Source organism: Pogoniulus pusillus, chromosome 11 (assembly GCF_015220805.1).
Source record: "Pogoniulus pusillus isolate bPogPus1 chromosome 11, bPogPus1.pri, whole genome shotgun sequence".
Classification (NCBI taxonomy): Eukaryota; Metazoa; Chordata; class Aves; order Piciformes; family Lybiidae; genus Pogoniulus; species Pogoniulus pusillus.
The window spans coordinates 4,089,534-4,116,233 of NC_087274.1; the positions used below are offsets into that span (position 1 = coordinate 4,089,534).

The 26,700-nt window shown below is 47.0% G+C and overlaps 1 protein-coding gene across 2 annotated transcripts in view; it reads left to right on the top strand.

The window, feature by feature from the left end:
- Positions 1–6,013: 6,013 nt before the first annotated feature.
- Positions 6,014–26,700, top strand: part of GNA13 (G protein subunit alpha 13) — a 38,690-nt gene continuing 18,003 nt past the window's right edge. For both annotated transcript variants that reach the window (XR_010303938.1, XM_064150652.1), the window contains exons 1-2: positions 6,014–6,333; positions 8,562–8,788. Coding sequence is in view for 1 of the 2 variants with exons in the window: in XM_064150652.1 (XP_064006722.1) it covers positions 6,051–6,333; positions 8,562–8,788 (510 nt within the window). In the remaining variant the exon portion in view is untranslated. The remainder of the gene's footprint in view (positions 6,334–8,561; positions 8,789–26,700) is intronic.

Genomic DNA, 26,700 nt, shown 5'->3' on the forward strand with positions numbered 1-26,700 from the left:
GGGCTCTGCTCCAGGCCCCTCCCCAGCCTTGCTGCCCTTCTCCAAACACCTTCCAGCACCTCAACATCTCTCTTGAATTGAGGAGCCCAGAACTGGACACAGCACTCAAGGGGTGGCCTGAGCAGTGCTGAGCACAGGGACAGAAGAACCTCCCTTGTCCTGCTGCCCACACTGCTCCTGAGCCAGCCCAGGATGCCATTGGCTCTGCTGCCCACCTGGGCACACTGCTGCCTCATCTTCAGCTCCTCTCTACCAGCACCCCCAGGTCCCTCTCTGCCTGGCTGCTCTCAGCCACTCTGTCCCCATCCTGTAGTGCTGCTTGGGGTTGTTGTGGCCAAAGTGGAGAACCCTGCACTTGGCCTTGTTCAATCTCATCCCATTGGCCTCTTCATCTCAGGTGCCCCAGCAAGGGAACAGTTACAGTGATATCTCCAGAGTTTATAGTCCTGGCAGGTAGGGCACCAGCTCTTCCAGTAAGAAGCTTCCTTAGCAGCCACAAGGGGAAAAGCTGTGAGGAGCAATGGGCAGCATTTGCTTCCCATCACTCCTGGACTTTGTAGGGACAGGAAAGCTAAGGAAAGAGGTGGCAAAGAGGAAGGAAAAAAGCAAAACAGAGAAAGACCTTCTGCACCCTGCTTTAGAAATGAAGCCTGGCTGCAGGGGTGGGAGGATGCAGCTGAGTGAACACCTGACCTAAGACTGAGCTATTTGGCTTCCTCTGCTGGCTCCCAGTGTCCTCTCCAGGGAACATCATCATCCTCATTGAAGGAATAGCCCTTCCCACTCTGCAGCATGCTGAGGGTCATGGAACTGGGCTAAGTGATTTTGAAGGGCTGCCAGCTGTTTGGAACATGAATGGAAGTGGACATACAGCAGCACTGGAAAGAGGTCAAGTGCTACTCAAGACTTAGGTGACCTGGGCAGTGGGAAATGTGGGATGGCATTCCCTGAGCAGGAGGCGACAAATGTGAGAGAGCAGGGTGGCAGCAGGCAGGAGGAGCAGGGACCTGTGCTGAGTCAGTGGGAAGCAGAGGGTGGAGCACTGCAGCAGCTGGAGCTCCCTGCACGCCTGAGAAAAGGAAGACTTCAGCAAATCAGTGGGTTCATGGGAGAAAGCGAAGTGAAAGATGGAAAAAAGAGGAAGGAAAAGGGCAAAACTGAGACTACCAGCGAGACCAGAGAGAAATGGAAGCTGCCTTCAACAGAAGCACAGGTAGTTCTGGCATCTGGTGAGGGATGCCCTGGTTTGGGAAGATGCTAGTGCTGTTGGCAGGCACCAGAAATCAGCTTGTACTCTTCACTCATTCATCCTTTGCTATTGCAGTCCAGGTTTTAGGTGCATCTTGCTGCTGGCTTGGAAGGACTCATTATGCCTCCCTTGCACAAGCTTGGTTGTTGGTTACCTTCTCTGCTGTACGACTTGGATCTTCTTAACTTCTGCTTGTGGCACTTTTGTTGTTCTTATACTTTATTGGCAGGTGTTGATTAGCTTCTAAAAAGTCAACAGCTGATACCATGTCTAAGTTTTGTTCTTGAATTCCTTCTTTGTAATTCTCTCCTTCACTAAGAGGCAATAGATTTCACCCTCCCTTAGCATGAACATTGAACATCCTGAAGGACAGCATGAGTGCTGTTACCAGTTTCACCTTGCAGACATGTAGGGTTTTCATTCATTGAAAACTACTTAGCTCCAGGAGGAGTTGTAGAAACTCAGGAGCCCTCTACATTTCTGAAGGTGAGATGAGAGCTGCATCAAGCCAGCAAAGATCTCCTCATTTTAAACCCAGATTAGAGCTCAGGCATGATTGGCTTCCACACTGGTACCAAAGAAGTGCTTCTTGGATGGCTGTATGTGTTTTATACTGCATTCTGACAGCCAACCAGGTGCTGGGATGCAGCAAGAGCAGTGTGGGCAGCAGGGCAAGGGAGGGGATTCTACCCCTTGGCTCTGCTCTCCTCAGACCCTACCTGCAGTCCTGGGTGCAGTTCTGGAGCCCCCAACACAAGAAGGACATGGAACTGTTGGAGCCAGTCCAGAAGAGGCCATGAAGATGCTCAAAAGGGTGCATCAGCTCTGCTATGAGGACAAGTTACAAGAGTTGGTGATCTGCAGCCTGGAGAAGAGAAGGCTTTGAGGAGACCTTGGAGTGGCCTTCCAGTATCTGAAGGGGGCTACAAGAGGGCTGGGGAGAGACTATTGAGAAGGTCTTGTAATGACAGGACAAGGAGGAATGGATTTAAACTGGCAGAGGGGAGATTGAAAGTGGATGTTAGGAAGAAGTTGTTTGCAGTGAGGGTGGTGAGACACTGGCACAGGTTGAGGGTGGTGAGACACTAGCACAGGTTGCCCAGGGAGGCTGAGGAGCACAGAAGCACCCAATGTGATCAAAGATCACATTGGGTGCTTCTGTGCTCCCCAACCTCCCTGGAGGTGTCCAAGGCCAGATTGGATATGGCCTTGAGCAACCTGTTTTAGTGGGAGGTGTCCCTGCCTATGGCAGAGGGTTGGGACTTAGAGCTCCCTTCCAACCTAAACCATTCTATGATCACCTGCTCTTCTATCAGAAATGTTGGGGTTTTGTTTTTGTAAAGCCACATAGAGTAATTCATGTGGAATTTATCTCCATGTGAGGCCATCCCCTGTCTAAGGTGTGAATGCTTCTCAGATTTTGAGTTGAGGCCAAGTGGCATTTTCTTGTGCTAAGCTCATCTCAGTTTCCTCAGTCAGTTCTTCCTTTTTCTAAATTAAGACTATTGTTAGGGGAAAAAAAAAAACACCAGAAAAACACTAGGAGAAGAAGTCATCACATATCAAAGTCAAGGAAATATAAGGAGAGACAAATGTTTCATGTAATCTTTGAATATATCATTGAGTGTTTGTAATTTTTGCACTATAAATGGCCACGTCTGGTCAGGCTACACCTTGAGTGCTGTGTCCAGTTCTGGGCTCTTCAATTCAAGAGAGATGTTGAGGTGCTGGAAGGTGTCCAGAGAAGGGCAATGAAGCTGGTGAGGGGCCTGGAGCACAGCTCTGTAAGGAGAGGCTGAGGGAGCTGGGGGTGTGCAGCCTGCAGAAGAGGAGGCTCAGGGCAGAGCTCATTGCTGTCTGCAGCTCCCTGAATTAGCTCAGCTCTCATGGAGGGGTCACCTCCTGTCTTTCAGGGGCTAACCCTGGCTGTCCCTGTGTCTTCTGAAGGAGGGAGTGACACTCAGTCACTCTGTCAGCAGCTGTGGTCTGGAGGTGGCATCTCTAGTGGCAAGGGGAAGTTCATAGAGGACTTTGCCTCCATTCCTGTGGAACACCTCTGGGCTGCATTGGTAGTCCTGGGGCTCCCTCCTCTGCTCCCCTGTAATCCATCCCATCCTGAGCCAGCAGTGTGCCCAGGGGGGCAGCAGAGCCAATGGCATCCTGGGCTGGCTCAGGAGCAGTGTGGGCAGCAGGACAAGGGAGGTTCTTGTGCCCCTGTGCTCAGCACTGCTCAGGCCACACCTTGAGTGCTGCGTCCAGTTCTGGGCTCCTCCATTGCAGAGAGATGTTGAGGTGCTGGAAGGTGTTTGGAGAAGGGCAGCAAGGCTGGTGAGGGGCCTGGAGCAGAGCCCTGTGAGGAGAGGCTGAGGGAGCTGGGGGTGTGCAGCCTGCAGCAGAGGAGGCTCAAGGCAGAGCTCATTGCTGTCTGCAGCTCCCTGAAGGGAGGCTGTAGCCAGGTGGGGTTGGGCTCTTCTGCCAGGCAAGCAGCAATAGAACAAGGGGACACAGTCTCAAGTTGTGCTGGGGGAGGTCTAGGCTGGATGTTGTTAGGAAGTTGTTGTCAGAGAGAGTGATTGGCATTGGAATGGGCTGCCCAGAGAGGTGGTGGAGTCTCTGTGCCTGGAGGTGTTGAAGCCAAGCCTCGCTGGGGCACTTAGTGCCATGGTCTGGTTGATTGGACAGGGCTGGGTGCTAGGTTGGCCTGGATGATCTTAGAGGTCTCTTCCTACCTGCTTGCAACTGAGCTGCACTGCATGCATGGGTGCTTGCTTTCCAGTCACAGGTTTTTATTGCTATCCTTTTATTGCAAAACATAACCAGCATGTCAGAGAGCAGGTGTGGGAGAGCAGAGTTGCTGATCTAGGTGAAACTCCTCTGGGTACTTTGGACCAGCTGAAGTAATAGAAAAGGTTGCTGCATTGTTTTGCCTTTCACCTCATGGACAGCATTTTCAGCCAGTATAGCTCTGGGTAGGCAGTGGAGTTGTCACCTTGCACTGTGGTGGTGTAATCATAGAATCAGCCAGGGGTGGGAGACCACAAGGATCATCTAGTTCCAACCCCCCTGCTATGGGCAGGGACACTTCACACTGTATCAGGCTGCCCACAGCCTCATCCAGCCTGGCCTTAAACACATTCCAGCATCTCCACATCCCTCTTGTAATGGAGGCTCCAGAACTGGATGCAGTACTCCAGGTGGGGTCTCACCAGAGTGGAGTAGAGAAGGAGAATCACCTCCCTGGCCCTACTGGCCACACTTCTGCTGCTGCAGCCCAGGCTCTGCTTGGCTTTCTGGGCTGCAAGTGCACACTGCTGGCTCCTGCTGAGCTTCTCCCCCAGCAGCACCCCCAAGTCCCTCTCCTCAGGGCTGCTCTCCAGCCTCTCACTGCCCAGCCTGGATTGGTGCTTGGCATTGCCTCGACCCAGATGCAGGGGAGAGATGAGAAGTTATTTTTTTCCACAAATGATGAACTTTAAAATCATGCTCAGGGTTGGGTCCCACCAAGACTGGGATTTTCAGTCTTCCTTGTCCCTCAGCCTGTTCTGTTACCCCTCATGGGAAGAGTTGCCAATTTACAGGTGCTTTTACCATCAAGCACTTAAAAATACTTTGTTTCTCTGCACTTAGGAACGGATGAAACTTCCACTCTCTTTTCCCCCTCTGCCTGCACACAGCTGTGCTAGTTTGAAGCTAGCTGGAATGTTTTGGGGAGAACTAGATCACAGGCTGTGAAAGGGAAACAATGGCCATGTCTGCTCCCCTCAGAGTCTTGCTGAAGAAGAAAGGAACACATTAGGTAACACTCTGCCTCGGGCTTCTGACTGAGCTGCATCTCCCTAACCTCACCTTCCGCTCACCTTTGCTTCTTAACCTCTTGGCTGAACCTCTGTTCTTCTTTAGGACTGGGGTAAGGCCGAGAGGGGCAGGGGGAAGGTGCAGGGGTGGTTGAGAGCCCCTCCTGGGGACTCAGGTTTCTGGGAGGGGGAGTTGTGCTTCTGTATTACTTTTCCCTTGTCTATTTCTGTCTGTAAGTGTATATACTGTAACTATCTGCCTGTACACTGTGCTAGCTGCAAATAAATAGCTTCATTTATATTCCCAGCGCCGGCTGAGCCTCGTCTGGGTGATTTCTAAACTGTGGGGGCCGGGGAACACCCAAACCATCTCAACAGCCCACGCCTGAGGCCCAGCGCCGGTGTTTGCTCAGCCCGCGCCGTCTCCCGGCGGCAGTACCGGAGAGCTCTTGTGAAGAGCAGCAGAGGAAGCAGCTGCCAAACCGCTCGAAGCGTTTTAACGGAACGGCTTTCTTTCCGTGCGGAGAAAACCACCGCTTAGCTGGCAAGCTTCTTCCCGCCCTCCCTGACCGAGGGCTGACCTGCCCCCGGCCGCTCGGCTCTCAGCGGCGGCGAAGCGGCGGGGCATTAGTGCTGCCGGCGGGACTGGCTGAGCCCGAGCCTCGCTCTCTCGCTCCGTTACCGGGCGCAGCCCGCAGCGGCCGCCGCCGCCTCCCGCCATTTCCCGCCGGGCGCGGCAGGGCGCGAGCTGCCGTCACGTGACACGCCCGCGCGCGGGGCGGGGGGCGGGCGCTGGGCTCGCGTCACGTGACCCAGGCCGCGGCTCCGCCGTCACGTGCCGGAGCGGCGGCGGCGTCACCGGGCGGGGCGGGGCGGGGCGGGGCGGGGCGGGGCGGGGCGGGGCGGGGCGCGGCGCGCAGGCGCGGGCGGAGAGCGGGCTGGGGCTGGGGCTGGGGCTGGTGCGGGCCGCGCCGGGCGCCGCTCCCTCGCTGGCAGTGCTCGCTAAGATGGCGGACTTCCTGCCGTCGCGCTCCGTGCTGTCGGGCTGCTTCCCCGGCTGCCTGCTCACCAGCGGCGAGGCGGAGCAGCAGCGCAAGTCCAAGGAGATCGACAAGTGCCTCAACCGCGAGAAGACGTACGTGAAGCGCCTCGTCAAGATCCTGCTGCTGGGCGCGGGCGAGAGCGGCAAGTCCACCTTCCTCAAGCAGATGCGGATCATCCACGGGCAAGACTGGGACCGGGCGGCCCGCGAGGAGTTCCGAGCCACCATCTACAGCAACGTGATCAAGGGTGGGTGAGCGGTGGTGGTGGAGCCGGCGTGCCCCGCCCGGCACCGGGACGGCGGCCTGTGGAGACACGGCCCGGCCCGGCTGGGGAGGGCGGGGGTGCCGCCCTTAGGGCGGGAGCGGAGGGTCGCTAGGGTTGGGGTCGCCGCCTTCTCCCATACGGTTGGTACTTTCGTTTTGGGCACTTTACCTTCCCTCTCGCCGAGGATGAGCGGCCCCGCCGTACCGAACTTCAGCGGCCGGGGCCAGCCCACCTCCCCCGAGCCCGCGGGATGTCACCCTGACCCTGTCTGGGGTGCGCGGTGGGTGCTGTCCCGGGGAGGGCCCGCTGTGCCTCGGAGGACAGCTTCAGCTCTTGCCCTTGGAGCAGCGGTTCAGTCTGTGAGGTCCCGAGCTTTGCCATTTCCTGGAAACGCCAGCGCAGTAATGAGCGGTAATGGACGGGGGGGTGGGAAAGATGCACCTGAAAGTGCGTGAGGATGAGACGCGTCCTGTGCCCGAGGAGGAAACGCTCGCTGCAGTCGGCATGGGTGGAAGAAACGTTGCCATCGTGTTGGAAACTAGGGTGACACATCACTTAACAGACACCCGCACGCCGAGCCGCTTTTCATAGATGCCTTGCCAAAAGCTCTACACACAGTTGTAGGAGCGGGCTCTCGATTTCACTGCTGTCATCCTTAATGGGTCATCCGTACTTTTTTTCTCTCTCTTATCTGAATCACTTGTCAGATTTTTCCATTTGGACTGTGTAATGGTTGGACAAAATCTTGACTGAGTTTGTGTAACAGCAAAGCATTGTCAGAGCTCAGCCCTTTGAAGAGCAGGGCTGAGGTGCAGTGGTTATTGAAGAGAATTGTTTGATGAAACTTACATATCAAGCCTGGAAAAGCTCTGAGTAACAAGGCAGTGGAAATCCCTAGCATGTATGTTGAGCAGGTTGTAGTTTATTAACGAGGTAAAGTACTTCCAACTCTGAATGATCTTGGAGGTCTCTTCCAACCTGGTTGATGCTATGACTCTATGAAAGTACAGATGTAGGAACAGCAGATCATTTTTGGAGGCTGCTTTCCTGTAGTCATTGCTTTTGACAGGTGGAAAAGTAATGGGAAGAGAGTGGAACTTGAAAACAGACTTTGGCATTGAACAAGTATGTGATTATACAGTCATAGAATCATAGAATCAACCAGGTTGGAAGAGACCTCCAAGATCATCCAGTCCAACCTAGCACCCAGCCCTAGCCAGTCAACCAGACCATGGCACTAAGTGCCTCATCCAGGCTTTGCTTCAGCCCCTCCAGGGACGGTGCCTCCACCACCTCCCCAGGCAGCCCATTCCAGTTTCCTTATACCTCTCCTCATGCCTTTACCTTTGCTTATTCCTCCGGGGATTTTTTTTTCTTCTGCATTAGCTCTGGAATTAATTTCTCTGCATTTCCCTCATCAGTATGAGCACAGTGACTTAGTATTTTAAAGTCTTTTATAAGAGAAGTCTAAAATAGTAGAATATACAGAGTATTTATCAAAACAACCACAAAAGAAGGTGTGAGGAAGTCTTCAGGTGAGACAGCTCTTTCTGCATTTAAGCAGTCTAAGCATACTTTTAAATAAGTGTTATGATTTTGGTAGATATTTGCTTCATGTCTCTGAAAATGTTAAAGGCAGTGATAACTTGGTGCCATGGTCTAGTTGACTGGATGGGGCTGGGGGATAGGTTGGACTGAATGATCTTGGAGGTCTCTTCCAACCTGGTTGATTCTATGAACTCTCTGTAGCATCCTGTAACTAGATACCAAGTTTGTAAGAATACAAAGACTGGGAAACCTTAACATAAGCTGTCAGATGGTTTGATGTGTTCTGAAATAGGCTTTCAAACGTGCTTCATTTGTCTTGTATTCATGCCAGGTAGAAGAGATTTGCTTGGTAGCAGTGACTGGGGGACTTGCTGATTAAAATTTGCCCTTTTTCAAGAGTTAAGTTTGTGTTACAGATATTATACCATTGATCAGAGCTGTGTTTTTCTGATAGCAAGCACCCGAGCTCTGATATTACCTGGAAATGTAGTGCTCTGAGTCAATTCATCAGAAACTTGCTGGTTTCCCGCAGGGTTGGATAGTCCTATTGAGCTCTGACAGTACAAAGTAGGCGCTTTGTTTGAAACTTCACTGATTTGTAGGCTAGTGAAACAGTAGCCGCTGAGAAACTCTAATTGCAACGCTCTCTTGTGTTGTTAAAGGTGTCAGAGTCCTCGTCGATGCCAGAGAGAAACTTCATATCCCTTGGGGAGATCCTGCTAACCAAAGCAACGGAGACACGATGATGGCTTTTGATACTCGGTCGGTCACGGTGGTGCAAGGCATGGTGGAGACAGCAGTTTTTTTACAGTACCTCCCAGCCATAAGAGCTCTCTGGGCAGACAGCGGCATCCAGCACGCCTATGACAGGCGCAGAGAATTCCAGCTGGTAAGATTTGTCTTTTGGAGGTTTTGACTGCTTATGGTTCTTGTTCCTGTGTTTGTTGTGCTGTAAAGCACTGAGCCAGCTGCCTCCTTGTGGGTCTTAAGCGTTCTTTTAATGGTATAACATTCTGGTATTGCAAACAAATGCATTTAGCTCCTTCCCCCCCACCCCAGTTTGTGAAAAAAAGAGTGATAAAGAGCGTCTGACATAATTGTCCTCATTTCATATGTGAGAAAGTTGAGGTACAGAGGGCTTTTATGTTTTGTAGCACAGCTAGTACCTGTGCGGTGTTCTTACCATATGGTTGTTTCCAGCCTTTAACTGATGCATCAGCTTAAACAAGAAGCAAACCAAAACAACAAAAAGAATGGTTTGCAGGAAAGGCAGGCTGAAGAGTAATGTGATTTTTAAGCAAAGATATGCATGGGTTAATGAGAAGAATTTAAAAACCACTCCCTTCTCTATTCCAATTTGAGCAATCTACCAAACATTCCCTCTGTATACTTCCTGTTTAATTTTGAATGTCTGTGTTAGTACTTAAGTAATGAGGTTTTTGTTAGATCGAAGTTCTCAGCTGAAGATGGAGTTAACACAGTTTAATAGTGGGGTTGAGATAGGGTAAACAATTCAATAGTGGGCTTGGAAAGGAAAAAAGAAGCTTGTCATGGTCCTTGAGCTGCAGCTTTGGCTGTCTATGACAGCTGAAGTCTCTGCTTCGTTTCCATTTAAGTTAAATTTGCTGTTTAGTGGTTTATAAGCTTGTGTAGAAAATGCCAGTGGCATAGGGTTTTTGGGAGGGTGGGAGGGTTGAGGACCTTAAAATAGATTAAATCTGTTTTTGTAGGTCTCTTAAACCTAAGTGGCTTTGTGTTTTTATGTCTTAAAAATAAGCTTTGTGTTAGCGTGAATTTGAACAATAGCTGCTGATGTCTCCTGTTGAGCTGTTCTGAATGGTTGTGTAATCATAGGTTGTGTAAATACACTATAAATATGTATTGCCCTGATCATGGAATGTCTTCTGGAGTTTGTAGCATGGGCAGGTGCTCCAGCAGCCTATCACCTGCCCAGCCTGGTTCTGAGCTATGGCCATAAGTGTCTAACGAGACCTATCGCTCCTTGCATTTTGCCTTCTAAGTAGCGGTCGTAAAAAGGTAATTGCTGTGCTACAGTCAAGATCCTCTTATGGTGCAGATGTGACTTCTAGTGACGTAATTGCTGCTGTGTTGAAGTGATCTGTTTTAGAATCTGTTAAATAAAATGGTTTTGTCCTTGAGTGAGCCTGTTTGGGGACTTGAGGCTAAGTAGCAAAGGAACAGGGAGCTGTTAGTCTTCTGTCATCTCGAGCCTCTGAGAAGTAGGTTCTTTCCATAGCCAAAGCCTGTGCAGAGTTTCATTTTGAGTAGGATTTGAAGAGCCTGTTTTTCTTCATCTAACAGTAAAGAAAGACTCTTGCTTTCTTGTGGAAATCTCTAGATCTGAAGAATGTCCTCTGTAAAATACACATGGATCATGCTGTGTTTTAGGCAGAGCTCAAGAACATTTTAAGTGCTCTTAATGGCTGAGTCTTGTCCTAATACTGATTTTTGAGAGTACGGTAACTGCTTCATTTCCTAAACCCTTTCAAAATCTCATCCTGAGAGATTTATGCCAAGTTAAAAACACGACTGAAAAAAGGCTGAATGATGTCATTGTACTGAGTGCCGGCAGTGTGATCGGTGCTGGCCAAACATGCAGTCATGGTGTTACACCAGTCAGCTTCCAGTTTAGGTTCTGACAGAGCCCCACGTGGGCGGCAGAGAGCTCCTGAAAGCACTGCATGGCTCTGCTCTACCTGCTGATGACTTGGTAAAGAGTGTTCAGAGAGTTGTGACTTGTGCTGTAAGAGGGAAGGGAGGCACAAATGGTTAAAGAGGGAGTGACAGACACACCCAAGTCAGGAGGTAGAGCAAGGGGAAGTTGAAAGAGGGACAGACAGCTCAGTTGCGTTGAATAGGGATTCAAGAACGAAAATTGTTAGCAGTGCCGAATGAGGAGTAAGAGAGAAATACTGTTCTGCTTCCAGTTCAACTGCTTGTGGCAACTGGGAGCAGACTCTTTTCAGTGGTGCCTAGTAATAGGGTAAAGGCCAATAGGCACAAACCAGAACCCTGGAAGCTTCACTTAAACATAAAGAAGAACTTCATTATCTTGAAGGTGTTGCAGCAGTAGAACGAACTGCTCAGAGAGGTTGTGGAGTCTCCCTTTCTGGAAAGATTCCAAACTTGCTGCAACATTTTGATCTTGGGCAACCTGCTGTGGGTGACCTGGCTTTAGCCATGGTGGTTGATCTCCAGAGGTCACTTCCAGCTGTGATTCTGTGTGGCATAAAATGTGATGAAAGGAGAGACACCAACAATCATTAGATGAATCAGAGAGAGGGAAAAGTGGCACAAAAAACGTGTAAGATGCTGGGACTGAGCATGGTAGAGGAGTGTTATTTGACTCTATATACTCAAACTTCTTTTCAGACTGAGTGAGTTTAACTTTCTCTGCTGAGCTGAGTTTTACATTGCACTGAAAACACAGTTAAGAGAGCAGAGGAAGGAATGCTGGGAAAATAATGTTTGTCATGGGAATGAGATGCTGGAGCAGAGGTAGAAATGAGCAAATGAACAGAGCAGTGGTGGGTAAGGAGCGAAACATCAGATTTACACAGAAATTCTGAAGGAGAGGAAGAAAGATCATGCAGCTCTAGAAGGCATTTGTAACTTGGGCAGATAGGAAGCACAGAGAAAGAGCTCTAAGGTTCAGGTTTCAGCACGTTGATCTCTGTATGTTTGCGAGCGATCACTGAGCTGTTCTTGCCTTTTATTTCTGGTTTTCTCCATGGTCTTTCACTTGCAAAGCCAGACATGATGCTTAGAGCCTAAAGAAGCAATGTAGTCTTTTTATAGAAGCATGACAGGGGGTAAAAAAAACCCAGAACTTGGTTATATTTTAATAGAATTAGAAATCAGCGTTTCCATGATGAGTTCATTGGAGTGTCCTTCCTCATTTTGTTCAGTGGCCACGGGGATAGTCAATATGATTTATTTTCCTTGGTATAAAAATAGAGGCCTTCTGGTCACTAACAGTGTTTATGAAAACTCTTTAGTTCAGCTTTGTCTGGTGCTTTGAAACTGGTAAGAGCTCATTACAGCTTGGTGCTGTAATCAAAACGTCCCTTCAATGCTTCTGGAGGGGTTTAACATTGTAATCCCTTCAGTTTTATTACCAGCTCAAGTAATTTGGGTGATCGTTCCACTGCCATGGCTAACTAAAAGACTCTTTTGTCTCTGTAACTTACACTTAAGATTCTGGTCATCCTCAAGCTTTCTCTCCTTCATCTACTGATCTTATTCCTCCTACAGCCTCTAGTCAGGTGGATAACATGGATTAATTACAGAGTTAGTGGGAATCAGTTTAATGCTTTCTGACACCTCGCTAAAGTTTCACACTTCTCATTGCAAGTTGATTTCCGGTTCAGAGTCTCCTGAAATGGCTCGGATAAACAGAGCTATTATCTTAATTCTCTAACATGCAAACTAACTTAACTAGACATTTCCTACCCTTTGTAGTTATGCTTTTGAGCTATTCACTTCTGTGATTGTAAAGGTTTGCTGCTCTCATTGAGATTTGCTTTGAGGCTCTGACAGCTGAGGAGTGTCTGGTGCTGCATGTCTCATAAGGCAGAGGGAAGCACTTGTGAGGGAGAGTGCCTTTGTTCGTGCCCTGCCTCTGGGTGCCTTTTGTGCCCTGCCTCTCACTCACTGTACTTGCTGGAAAATCGAGTTTCTTGAATTTACTGTTAGAGTCATTAACAGTGAATCATTTTGAAGTAGTCTTCTAATTCTCTGAGAATGGATAAGTGGCATGAGTGGATCAGATGCTTGGTGAGGTTTGAGTGTTTCAAAGGTTTGTTCTGGTTAAAGATGACTTTTGGGTGGTTTTGGATGTTTGCTACCAGCATCGGTTGATCTTTCAGATAGAGACTTTTTGCCTTCCTTACAGATTGCACTGAATGTTGGGAGGGGTTTATGCCATGAACGTGCAATACACAGGGACAGTGAGGGCACTTTCTTCTGCCTGCTTTTTGCAGAGGACTACAGACACAGTAAGGATGGTAGGATATGCATTTACCTCTGGATCCTGTTTACTTCTGTGACATGTCTGCAAGTGCTAGATCAGATTATAGAAGACAGGAAAAGGCGTGCTCAGCTTGAAGTCCTACTGCTAGTTCTGCTGCAGCTTCTCTGTAGCATTTTGCTGTTGCAAAGCAATTTTTTTTGAGAGTGGTGTTTGTTTTACTGGAGGATTGTATTTTATCTTACTCTGGTTGGGCTTTCCTGGGTTCTGCCTCTGAATATTGGTGGGGCTGTTGTACACATAAGAACTTATTTCCAGAAGAGCTAATGTAATGGCTGCTGCAAAATACTAGCAAAATTGGCCATTGTTTTGGGTGCATAGGCAACAGGTCCTTGAAATCTGCTTGGTCATGGAGTACTGGTCCTGCCAGAGGTCAGTTGTGTTTGAAGCCATGCTAGGTTGTCAGATGTTGAGGTCGTCTTGTTTCTTCAATTCTCAGTTCCTATCTTATGAAACAGTTGTGACTTCAGAGACACACTGAAGCAGTGACCTTACAAGCACAGAATGTGGAAAAAGTGTGTCTTAACATGTTCATTCAAAGTGTCTACACCGTGTTAGCTACACTGAACTTCAGAAGCCTTCAACAGCTTGTGGGCTCTCTAACATGTTGATACCCTCAGTACTCATCCTTTGCAACCTCTCCACACCCCTGCATTGGGAGATGGAGCTGTCTTTCCCCTTTCCCAGCTCTCTTCTTGGTTCTGAGATTGGGTTGTCCTCTCTTTCTGCTTGAAGTGTGTAAGGTGATGCTTCTGTTAGGGCATGACATGCTTGAGTGGATAAACTGGTAGAAAGTTGGTCAGACCAGTAGGAGAATGTTCTTCTTTGTGAATATGGGATCCAACCATTCTTCCTTCCCTGCCTGCTGACTTTTCTTAGCAGTAACATATTGAAGTGTTTGGCCAGGTGATGTTGTAGTGCAGACTAGTCTGGCTTTACTGAAGAACTTCTTGGCCATAACTTTTGTTTCTGACTGCTACTATTTTCTGGTTTATCTTTTTAGTTTTTGTTACTACTTCTTTTAAGCATAGATGTGGCTCTGAATTGAGAGATCTTTCAGTGGAAGCCAAAATAGAATCCTCTGATTAAATGGCTTGTGCTGGAAGGGACCTTAAAGATCATCAGATTCCAAATCTCCAGTCATGTAGTAGATGAACACCTACCACTAGACCAGATTGCTCAATGCCCTGTCCAGCCTGGTCTTAACATGAGCATTTTGGTCTGTTCTCCCAAATAGCAGGTGACAGGGTGAGAGGAAATGTCTTCAAGTTGTGCCAGGAGAAGCTTAGGTAGAACATCAGAAGAAAAATTCTTTGCTGAAAAGTGTTGTTAAACCTTGGAACAGACTGCATAGGGAAGTGGTTGAATCATCATCCCTGGAGGGATTTAAGAGATGTGTGCTGAGGGACGTGGTTTAGTGGGGACTTGGCAGTGTTAGGTCAATGACTGGACTCAAAGGTCTTTTCCAGCCTATATGATTCTATGGCACACACATGCCAGCTAGAAGCATGATGTGTTGTCTTCCAACCAAGAGTGCTAGCAACTCTTCTGTGCTGCTCTTAGCTTGTACAAACTTTTCTGTGTGGTTTTGGTGCAACCTCTGAGGATGGAATTTCTAATTCAGACTTGATCCAGTTATCTGTTTATGTAGAACCACTGCTTTTAAAATGCAGACTTTCACAAGACAGTGTGGGAGCAGCTATGTGTTCTTACACATACTCTGGCTCAAACAAGCTCTGTCCTGCTGATAGTTGTGTGCCTGAAGAGCCCTAAACGTTTGATTACAGAAGACTAAAAGGTGACCTAATTCTTGCAAAAACTTGGATTTCTTGACTGAGCTTTGATTAAACAAAAGTAAAATACAAGTGCTCTTCTGAATGTGCTGTGCATGCCAACCACCTCTGAAGGCCTCACTGGAAGAGACTTTGTCAGCTGTTCTCATGGTTTGAATGTGTGAACCTCTTCTTTTGAATTGGAGCAAATGTTAGCTTGAGCTTTTGCTGCTTCAGTGGCCCCCAGCATAATGTGAGAGCTGGCTACAAACACTCATTCAGAGCCCATTTCCTTGCTGCAAAAGACTGCATGTTGGTACCTGTGAAACTGTCTCCTTGCATTACTTCACAGCAGTTTGATGTAGCAATGGACTCTCCTTTCTCTGTCCACTTAGAAATGACTTAGTAAATACCAGCCCAGTCTCCTCTACAAAGCCCCAGGATTCGTAGCTGTCAGCAAACCTCCGTGCTGGCAAAGCATGTGGTATGCACACAGCTCTCATCTTCCATCTATACAGGCAAAATTAATTGTGTACCTGAGGCAAAGAATATGGAGAGATCCTTTTCATATGTAAATGTGGGATCCTTCGGGATTAAGGTGTGATGCCAGGGGCAGTGGTGGTTTCTGCTGTCACTCCCTAATTTGAGCTTGCCGTAGCAAGACTTCAGCCTTAGAGGCTGGCTCAGTCTGCCCTTGCTGAACACACAGGATACTCAGGTTATATTTGGATGACTATTTTGCCTGTCTTTATTGAGCTAAACTTCAGTTAATGATAAATGGTATTTATAGGTTCTGATCTCATGCTGTTCCTCTTATGCAGAGCTAGCAGAGTGGTAGGAAACTGTAGCTTGTGGTAGCTGAGGAAGTTGCTCAAGAAAATGTGAGAAAACGTAAATGCAGCTGACCTTACTACGTAAGAAAATGAAGAGAACAGCTGTGCTGGTGTTTCACATACACAGTAAGGTGATCTCCATACCACACTATGTCTGCTGGCTGTTTTCTTTGGTAAATACCTAAACTGGCCACAAGTGAGGTGAGAAGTTCAGGAAGTTCAGAGTCTGCCCGTTTGCAGAACAGCAAACTATCGGTGGTGAAGCAGTTACCAGTTGATGTCTTCTGTTGCTATGGAGTGTGAAGCTTTTGCTTATATCTTAGAATCATAGAATCAACCAGGATGGAAGAGACCTCCACGATCATCCAGTCCAACCTATCTCCCAGCCCTAGCCAGTCAACTAGACTATGGCAGTAAGTGCCTCATCCAGTCTTTTCTTGAACACCTCCTCTTAAAGGTGAATAAATGGATTATTGAATATTAATATTAGTTAACTCCACAGCCTCAATCAGTAAATGTGTTTAATCCACACAAAGTCTGAATTATCCTGGACACCAAGCCTGACACCTCCCCTCTTTAGTAGTTTGAATTTAAATGATGAATAAAGAAAATGTTTTAGACTATGGCAGCAGCTGAAGAAGATCCTAAACTATTTCCAGTGTCTTCTTCTGCATTAGCAATAAACATTGGATAATACAGCTGGAAGTGTGAGAGATTTTGGATATAGAAAACACTCTGTATTCTTTATCATCACAACAACTTGAACTGTTTCACACAGAAGAAAATTTTTGGCCTGTAATAGGCAGTGAGCTGCCTCTTACAGCACTTAATTCACTCTGCCATGCTGCTCATTTCTCCACCACGGTCATTCATGCCTTAAATGTTTTCCCAGCACTTCACAGTCTCCTCAGTTTAAGTAGAAGATGGTGTTCCTCTTCAGTCACTTAAGCAAGGAACTGAAAAGACCCCAAATTCTTCTAATAGATGAGAGATACAAGAATGTGTTCTGTATCTCTTTCCTTTGTTTAATGATGCTGGAGGAATCACTTTAAGCAGACAGGAGTCTCGGCAGAGTGCCTGGAAGCTTCTCACTGGGCACATGATGGTGTTTGATCACCCACTGGTGACCAGATAAAGAGGATGCAGAATTTCCAGGCAAGGAAATGCATCACATTGACACTGTCTGGAGTTCAAAATGCTTACACAAAATAATGTGTACAAACACTTCTGTGCTGGGTGACCTATGGAAATGTTATGTGTGGATGGTATCAGGGCCATCAACTGGTTGCACAAGCAAACAGTTCTATAGTTGCTCAGTTAAGGTAGTGAAGGGTCTACAGTCTTGTGAGGAGCAGCTGAGGGAACTGGGGTTGTTTAGTTTGGAGAAAAAGAAGCTCAGGGAAGACCTTCTTGCTCTCTCCAGCTCCTTGAAAGGAGGTTGGAGTTAGGTGAGGGTCAGTCTCTTCTCCCAAACAAGTGATAGCATGAGAGGAAACAGCCTCAGGTTGCACCAGGGGAGGTTTAGGTTGGACATTAGTTAAAATATCTTCCCTGAAAGGGTTGTCAAGGCCTGGAACAGACTACCTAGGACAGTGGTGGACCCCCAGCCCTGAGCAGATCTAAAAACAGTGTGGATATAGCACTGAGAGACATGGCTTAGTGGTGACCTGGTAGTGCTGGGTTAGTGGTTGGACTCAATGATCCTAAAGGTCTCTTCTAACCTTTATGACTCTGTGATTCCATAATTAATCTCTAGTTTTTCTATTTGAAGCTAATTCCTGGTATGAAATTCTGCAAGCAAAGTGAAATACTTGCAGCCTCTCTAATGTTTCTGCTGGTTTGGAAGTCTTGTGTACATCACTCTTACTCTGAGTGCATTAGACACAACTTTTGCTGGTTTTTAAGCCCACTAGTATTTATTTAATGGTACCTGTAGGTCTTTCACAAGATCTAGTACATGAGTGCTGCATCTTGTCAGAGGGCTTGTAGGAAGAGCTGATGTATTCGTGTCACCATTTGCAAACAGAAATACCAGAACTTAATTGAAATGGATTTTGCTAATTGAGACAGAGGAAGGAACTAAAAAGCATTTGGTCATCTGGATTGCTCATGAGGCTGAAAGAGGAACTGAATGTACTTGAAAATGAAATCCTGAGGATACTTGAGTGTGTGCATCAGATCTAGGTTAGGGTTCTGCTTTTGAAACGTTGTGGATTTGGTTTACAGCCTATGCAATAATGGACTTGGCAAGCTGCTTGAAGTTCAACGTGGCCAGTTTTTAGTGGTGATATGTTTCTCTGGGCCAAATATTTGTGATGTTTTGGGGAGCTTTTGCCACTCTTGTACAACTTGGAGGCAAATAAAGCTCTAAATGATGGATGGCAGATTTGCAGACTCACCGCTTGCCTCAGTGTCAGATGAAATGCAGTTTGAGTTGCAAACGCATGAAGTCATGGAGCCAGTGGGTCAGTGCACTGAAAGAAGAGCAAATGTTTACAGTCTGGTTCCAGTCTGTTTTGTGTGCAAAACATCTGAAGTTTATATAGATGCTTCCCAGAGTGTAAATAGTAACTGGGAGGTGGCTGTTTCGCCTTGGTGAGTGCATGTTTTCCTAGGACTTCGAAGGCTGCATGTATGCCTTGACTTGGGAAGTTTCTTTCATCAATGAAAATTGAAAACCTTTTTACAAAGTATCCATGCCTTTCCTAAAGTAAACTTTCTGGAAGAGGGGGTTGGATTGTAAATGCTTACTGAGGAAGAGAGAAGAAAAGGTCTTGAAGACAGAAGTTGCACCTGATCTTGTGGAGATCGTACCCTAATTCGTTCTCATGGATTCGTTTCTGTTCATGTTCTGGTATCTTCGTTAGACAGAATCATAGAATCAGTCAGAGTTGGAAGGGACCACAAGGATCATCTCGTTCCAGCCCCCCTGCCATGGGCAGGGACACCTCACACTAGGTCAGGCTCTCTAGAGCCTCATCCAGCCTGGCCTTAAACATCTCCAGGGATGAGGCTTCCACCGTCTCCCTGGGCAACCTGTCCCAGGGTCTCACCACCCTTATGCTGAAGACCTTCCTAACATCCAGCCAGAATCTACCTATTTCTAGCTTTGTTCCATTCCCCCCAGTCCTTTCACTGCCTGACATCCTAAAATGTCCATCCCCAGCTTTCTTGTAGCCCCCTTAAGATACTGAAAGGTCACCTCAGAGCCTTCTCTCCAGACTGAAGAGCCCCAGCTCCCTCAGTCTTCCCTCATAGTAGAGGTGCTCCAGCCTCTCTGATGCTCTGGCCCTGGACATGTCGTGTCCCTTGTGCCATTTAATGCATTCCTTAACCTACCTCTAAGCTCTCTAGGGGGCTGCAGTAGCTTTGTGTTTCTCTGTGGAAGCATTGGTGATCCTAAAAAAAAAGGCCTGGATAAATGTTGCCTATTCCTAACGTTTCTGGTGGTGGGAAAAGAGCCTCATCAGAGTTTTGGGTTTTACTCTTGAGTTATACAAACAGAACATCCTTCTTACCACTCAAAGCTGTGCAGTGTCTTAACTTCTCAGCTGTTTATAGAATATAGCACATTCTGGTTTTCAAGCAGTCTCAGGACGAGTTAGAAATATGATAACAAATTGCTCAGTGTGGAATAAATTGTAGTTCTGTAAGATTTCATGGAATGCTGTTTCATGCCTAAAAGCTGGAGTGAGCTTTGACATTTTTAAGTCAGTTTTGTTTAGAATCTGGCAGTCACATCCCTTAGGAGAGGGGAGGAGTACCTAGTGAGGAAAAATGGAACTGGATTTCTTCCCTCATAGGAAAGTAATTCAAAGCTGGAAGTTTGCTCTGTGCTATATTAGTATGTGGATTAAGTTCTTAGTGCTTCATCCTGTCTTCCTTTGATTAATTGGGATAGCATTTTGTATCTGAAATTGTGGAAATGCTCTGCTGATTGGGGAGAATCCAAGTCTGAACTGTGGGGGTGAATGAGGGGCACTTTGCAGGGGTGGAGAAAAATCGGTGCAAAAGGGAGAAACAGGCAATACTGGAGCTTTAGTTCAGTACTTAGCTGTGGAGTGATGTGTGTATGGCCTGGCTCACCTCCTCTTGTCACATCTGTGGGTATGGCAGACGCAGCAGATCTGGGTACCCAGCAGCTCGTGGATGCTGCTGTGTGGGTGTAGTGCAGGAGCTCAGATTGGCTTGCTCTGTCTTTCCTCATTTGTTATCCACATTGTGAGAATTATGGATTAATTGGATTAGACTGTAAATAGAGGATAATAGATTAAAGGGATATTATTGGGTTAAAACCCTTCTTAAACCCCTTCACCTTTTTTAATGCCATTATGCAAGAGAAAAATGTCAGTCATGAAATAAACTTAAATGTGACTCCTCCTTTCTTGGTGCTGTTGAGCTCCCTCCACCCGATGTGATCCAGCTGTTCTGCCACCAAAGGATTTACAGAAGAGCTATTTCTATGAGTCAGGACATGAAACTTTTCTTTAGGACAGATGCTAAGTTTGCCTGACCAAACATAAGACAAGTTTCACTTCTACACCTTTTGATGCAGTTCTGACTGCTTTGGAAAAAGTCAAATACAAGTGGAGCTGCAGGTGGGAAGTGCTGAAAAAAGGAAGTGAGATAGAGCTCCCCGGGGTGGGATGAGCTGTGATGTGTTTTGATGGAGGACAGGATTATTTTGTACTCCTACAGCAAGTGTAGCCTGTGTCTGAAACTCTTTGGTCTTACAAAAAGAGCCAGCAATTAATCCCAAGGCATCCTGGCCTGCATCAGGAACAGCGTGGCCAGTAGGTCAAGGGAGGTTATTCTTCCCTTGTACTCAACACTGGTCAGACCACACCTTGAGTACTGTGTCCAGTTCTGGGCCCCTCAATTCAAGAAGGATGTTGAGGTGCTGGAACATGTCCAGAGAAGGGCAACAAAGCTGGTGAGGGGCCTGGAGCACAAATCCTATGAGGAGAGGTTGAGGGAGCTGGGCCTGTTTAGCCTGGAGAAGAGGAGGCTCAGGGGTGATCTTATTACTGTCTACAACTACCTGAAGGGACACTGTAGCCAGGTGGGGGGTGGCCTCTTCTCCCAGGTAACCAGCAATAGAACAAGGGGACACAGTCTGCAGTTGTGCCAGGGTAGGTATAGGCTGGATGTTAGGAAGAAGTTCTTCACAGAGAGAGTGATTTCCCATTGGAATGGGCTGCCCAGGGAGGTGGTGGAGGCACCATCCCTGGGGGTCTTTAAGAAAAGACTGGATGAGGCACTTAGTGCCATGGTCTAGTTGACTGGCCAGGGCTGGGTGCTAGGTTGGACTGGCTGATCTTGGAGGTCTCTTCCAACCTGATTGATTCTATGATTTAAATTTCACCTTGGAAAATAGGCAGATCAGATTTAAATGGTGGAGCTGGAGAGAAAGAAGGAAGGAGATCCTAAAATGTCTGAGCTTGATAGGTGGTTTCTGTGCTTCATCTCTTTTAAGGCTGGTCCAGCAGGGCTTCCACTGGCAGCCGTGCCCTTTTAAAGCTGTTTGTCCTTCCTTCAGAGGGGGAGGTTTTGGTTTAACACAGAACAGTTGGCTGGTCTGCAAGGCTGCAGAAATGCTGGTGTGGTCATGAATGGGGACTGCTTTGTTTTGGTGGGAGTGCCAGTTTGTGCTGGGTTTAGCATAGCCATGGCCGTAATTAACACTTAGAGAAAGGAAACATCTTTCTCTCCAGGAAATGTGTTTTGTGTTAGCAGCTTTCAAATGTTTTGACCCAGGCCTGCAGTTTGGTAAATAAATTTACTGTCGCTTACCTCAACACTTTTCCCTGAGTATGGTTAGCACCCTCATTAAAAACTAGTTATTGTGCCTGCTCATTGTAAACTCCCAAAGCACTGCTAATAAAACTGCTGCTGAGACAGGGAGCAGCATAGCGAATGTTAGAGCATAGGAGTGGCAGTTGGGAAGCAAATCGTTTCACCTTAAGAGATACAAAGCAAGTTGTTAAATTGCTGTTGTAAAAGATGGAAATCCATGTGGAAAGTATCTGAGGTTTTAAATTTTACTTCCTTGACTAAAGGAAGTGTGGAACTTTTGTCCTGTTTTGTTGACTGGGTCATGTTTGAAAGAGGAATCCTCAGGAGAAAGTAGTGGGAGGAGGGACTGATGAGAGAAATTAATCTGTAGAAACCTGAAAGCTTTGAAGGAGCCAGGATTATTTTATCTACCTCCAAGTCTGAGGGCAGCAAAAGAAAACAAACCAATTAAATGTTTCAAGACTCAGTTCAACTTATACTAGTCTAACAACTAAGAGAATTGTGGATTTGAGCTCAGGAATATAATTGCAGTTAGGTGCATTCACAACATAAAGCTGTCAGCTGCCTCTTCTGGTTAACTATGGGCATCCCTCATTTGGATGGAGAGGGAGGAGGTTGTAACACTCTCCAATACCTTTCCCAGTAGGAAATCTGCATTGATTTAACTAAAACATTTCTGCATTAATTATCTCCATGCTTATTACTGCCATTTCCAAAGACATCTGATGAAACTGTAGGAGCAGCAATATTGATTTGCAGTCAGACTTCATTTGAATCAGCTTGGCGTGAGGTGTCAAGAAAATAAAGATTAAAGATTCATTTCTCTGGATTCTTTGCCAAAATCCAAAGCTTTTCAGCTTGGAGAAGAAATGACTAAGGGATGACCTCATTCCTGTTTATAAATATGTAAAGGGTGAGTACCAGGAGGATGGAGTCAGGCTCGGCTGGGTGATGCCCAGTGACAGGACAAGGGGCACTGGGTAGAAGTTGAGGCGTAGGAGGCTCCATGTGAATCTGAGATGGAATTTTCTTCCTGTGAGGGTGACAGAGCACTGGAACAGGCTGCCCAGGGGGATTGTGGAGTCTCCCTCTCTGGAGATAATCAACAACCATGAGGATGTGTTCCAGTGTGATCTGCTCTAGGTGATCCTGCTCTGGCAGGGAGTTGGACTGAATGAGCTTTCAAGGTCCCTTCCAGCCGCTGACATTCTATGATTCATTCTATGATCCTCAGATATGGATTTACCTGGATTAAGCCTCTAAGAGAAAAAAAAAAACATCCCTCTACCTGAAGGGAGGCTGTTGCCAGGTGGGTTTGGTCTCTTCTCCCAGGCAACCAGCAATAGAACAAGGGGACACAGTCTCAAGTTATGGCAGGGGAGGTCTAGGATGGATGTTAGGAGGAAGTTGTTTCAGAGAGAGTGATTGGCATTGGAATGGGCTGCCCAGGGAGGTGGTGGAGACACTGTCCCTGGAGGTGTTGAAGCCAAGCCTGGCTGAGGCACTTAGTGCCATGGTCTGGTTGCTTGGCTAGGGCTGGGTGCTAGGTTGGGCTGGCTGAGCTTGGAGCTCTCTTCCAACCAGCTTGATTCTATGATTCTATGAAAGTGTATGCCATGGGATTACTAGGGGTTGTAAGATGCAGAATTCTAAGGGTCTGCTTATTCCTCTTTCCTTTATTATGGATGGTTTGATTTGTGTATCAAGTTAGGCATGGACATGCCAGCCTAAAAACTTTACAGTTACCTGTTCTTACTCAAAGCTTTTGCAAAAGCTTTTTTTTGTCTTTTTGGTTTTTTTTTGTTTTTTGTCCATTTGTGGGGTGGGGTTTTTTTGGTTGTTAACATAGGAAAAGTTGATTTCTTTTTTCCCAGAAATTCAAGTAAGGTCAGGAGGAGAAAACCTTTGGTGGTTCCTATAATTCTAATCTTGAGTTATTAAGTTATGTCTCCTTTTTTCTTTAAACATCTGATTTATTCTTTCAGATACTTAAGTCTTGTCAGTTCAGTATGTTCCCCTGAACTTGCAGCCAAACACAGATAGCTTGATGAATTGTGTTTCTTTCTTTAAACCTCGTGATGAGCAAATCTTCAGTTGATGCTCCTTCTGTCTTTATAAGTGATTGCTGTTGGTTAAAAAAAAACCCATAGCGGCTGCGTTCCCTTAGAACAGCTAAAAAGCCATTTTGGCTGTGCTGAGGACTCCACAAATCATCTTTAGATTGCTGACATTGTTTGCATGGAAACCAAGTAAATTGGTGCCACTTCCTGGGTTTAAAAGATGTGTTCATCTGCTGTATATTTCATGCAGTCTTTTTCTTTCTTCTTTTTTTTTCCTCCCCCAAAATACTTTTGTGGTTACTTTTGCTTTAGGCAGTAACTAGCAACATAGTAGACAGTAATCTTTTTTTCTGTGCCATGTGTTGTTTATAGAAGAGAACTGGCCTGGGTTAGTTCAGATGGCCACACCAGCAGCTACAGTACCCTGTTGTCATACAGGTGAATCACAGAATCAAGCAGGTTGGAAGAGACCTCCAAGATCATCCAGTCCAACCTAGCACCCAGTCCTAGCCAGTCAACCAGACCATTCCTTACCATCAGTGCTCCACCCATCCAGCCTCTGTTTTCTCAGTGTGGTGACCAGAATGTCCTGTGGGACAGTCAGATGCCCTACTCAGCTGCAGGCAGATGCTGTCAGTTGCCCTGCCCTCCACTGTTGCTGTGACTTCATCATAAAAAGCCACTAAATTTGGTGGCTTGGTGCAGTCACTGCTGGGTACCACCAACCCCCTCTGCTTTGTTTGCCATTTGCCATAGCAGAGCCTTCAGGAGGATCTGCTGCATGATCTTGCCAGGCACAGAGGTGAGACTGCCTGCTCTGTAGTTCCTGAGCTCATCCTTTTGTCCCTCCTCGAAGCTGGGCCTTATGTTTGCCCTTTTGCAGCCAGCACAACTTCACCAGCCTGCCAGGACCTTGCAAATGTGATGAAATAAGCAATTTGTGCTGTAATCAACTCTGTACCAAGAGTGCATGACCTAAACCTGGAGATGTTTCATTGTACAGGCATGAGCAAGGCTGGTTAAAATAAACTCAACATTTCTAAGAGAAGTTGATGTTGAAACATGAGGTATCTTGATAGGAACATGATCTAGTTGTGTTTTCTTGTGAAGCACTTCTGTGTTCATGATGAAGTGGCCTTGGCTTGGCTGCCTTCAGTGAGCATCACAAGACTCCAGGGGACACGCAAGCTGGTTTGAATCAAACCTTTCTGAAAATGGAATACTTGACAGTTGTGAATAAAGTCATTTAACAGTCAACTTCCTGTGGTTTACATGCATTTGTGAATCAGGAGGAGGCTGAAGGGCTGCAGCTGAGATGTATGTGGCCAACTGAATTAAAAAAGGACATCTACAAGCAAAGAGAGTGCACCGTCCCTGGGGGTCTTCAAGAAAAGACTGGATGAGGCACTTAGTGCCATGGTCTAGTTGATTGGTTAGGGCTGGGTGATAGGTTGGACTGGATGATCTTGGAGGTCTCTTCCAACCTGGTTGATTCTATGATTCTATGATCTGGTATTCTGATAGACTATTGAATACTGTATTAACAGAGCAAAACCACAGTCACCTGTCACTGGGACATCCTTGGAGCTCATGTGTAGGCCATTCATTCTGTTCACAGTATCACAGTATCATTAGGGTTGGAAGAGACCTCACAGATCATCAAGTCCAACCCTTTACCACAGAGCTCAAGGCTAGACCATGGCACCAAGTGCCACGTCCAACCTTGCCTTGAAGTGCCCCAGAGACGGCGACTCCACCACCTCCCCGGGCAGCCCATTCCAGTGTCCAATGACTCTCTCAGTAAAGAACTTTCTCCTCACCTCCAGCCTAAATTTCCCCTGGCACATCCTGAGGCTGTGTCCTCTTGTTCTGGTGCTGGCCACCTGAGAGAAGAGAGCAACCTCCTCCTGGCCACAACCACCCCTCAGGTAGTTGTAGACAGCATTGGTAGGTGTGTGTTGAGGAAGTTTGCTTTGTTGCAGTATGTCAACATGCACATCAGAAATGGGCTTAACCCTGCAGCTGTTACTTCCATGGAATCTTTGGGCCTGAGCTTTGACTAGGAGGAAGCAGGCAGTGAAAAAGGAAGGCTCAGCAGTATGGTTCCTGCAGCAACAGGTCATTGGTAACCTTCACACTTCACAAACTTGCAGCTCAGAACTGGTCAGCTGTAAAAATTACTTTAAGGGATTGACCTGCATTTAGAAATGCCCAGAAGTTCACCTGTGACTAACTGAAGACCTTCACATCTTAAGTTTCCATCCTATGTGCTCACAGAACACGGGTGTGAAACCAAGGGGAACGTAATGGAGAACTAGAGAGTTTCTGGAGAGGGCAGATCCTGCAGTTCCTCAGTCTCATATTGATTTTGTCCTTGGCATGGCTTCTCTGTGGCATGACAGCAGCAGATTGCTGCAGTGGCCACGTGGCAGGGGCTGGGTGTGGTGAGCCACACTGGAGTTAGTGGGGGCAGAGTGGGGAAGGCCAGTTTCTTTTTTTCTAGTCATTTTGGGTAAACCAGAGAGTTTACAGTTTGTCTTAAAGGCAATTCTAGGACATGAAAACAGTTGGATAGAGCTGCTTAAATACAGCCACTGTCATCGATTCAGAGTGAGATCTTGATCTAATAGCAAGAAAAGTTGCCTAGCACAGAAGCTGCCTCTGGAGCTGTTGCACAGTGTTGTGAATGGATCATTTCTTCCTCAGATTTAGTAACTGCTGGCATTAAGGCTTTGCTCACTTGTTGCATGGTAGCATTTTCAGGGAGTTTCTCTTCACCATTGCATAAAATACATAGATTCAGCCCTTTGGAAAAGGATGGGGAGTCCTGCTTGGGTGTTTTGTAGTGCCACCTTTGTGAAGCCTGCTTTGAGTCATAGAATGGTTTAGGTTGGAAGTGACCTCAAGGATCATCGAGTTCCAACCTCCTGCCATAGGCAGGGACACCTCCCACTAGAACAGGTTGCTCAAGGCCTCATCTAGCCTGGCCTTGAACACCCTAGAGAGGGAGCAGCCACAACCTCCCTGAGCAACCTGTGCCAGTGTCTCACCACCCTGACTGCAAAGAACCCTTTCCTAAGATCTAGTTTCAATCTCCCCTCTGCTAGTTTAAACCCATCACTCCTTGTCCTATCATTACCAGACCTTGTCAGTAGTCCCTCTCCAGCCTTCCTGTAGGTCCTCTTCAGATACTGGAAGGCCACTCCAAGGTCTCCTCCAAGCCTTTTCCTCTTCAGGCTGCAGAGCCACAATTCTTGTAGCCTGTCTTCATAGCAGAGCTGCTGCAGCCC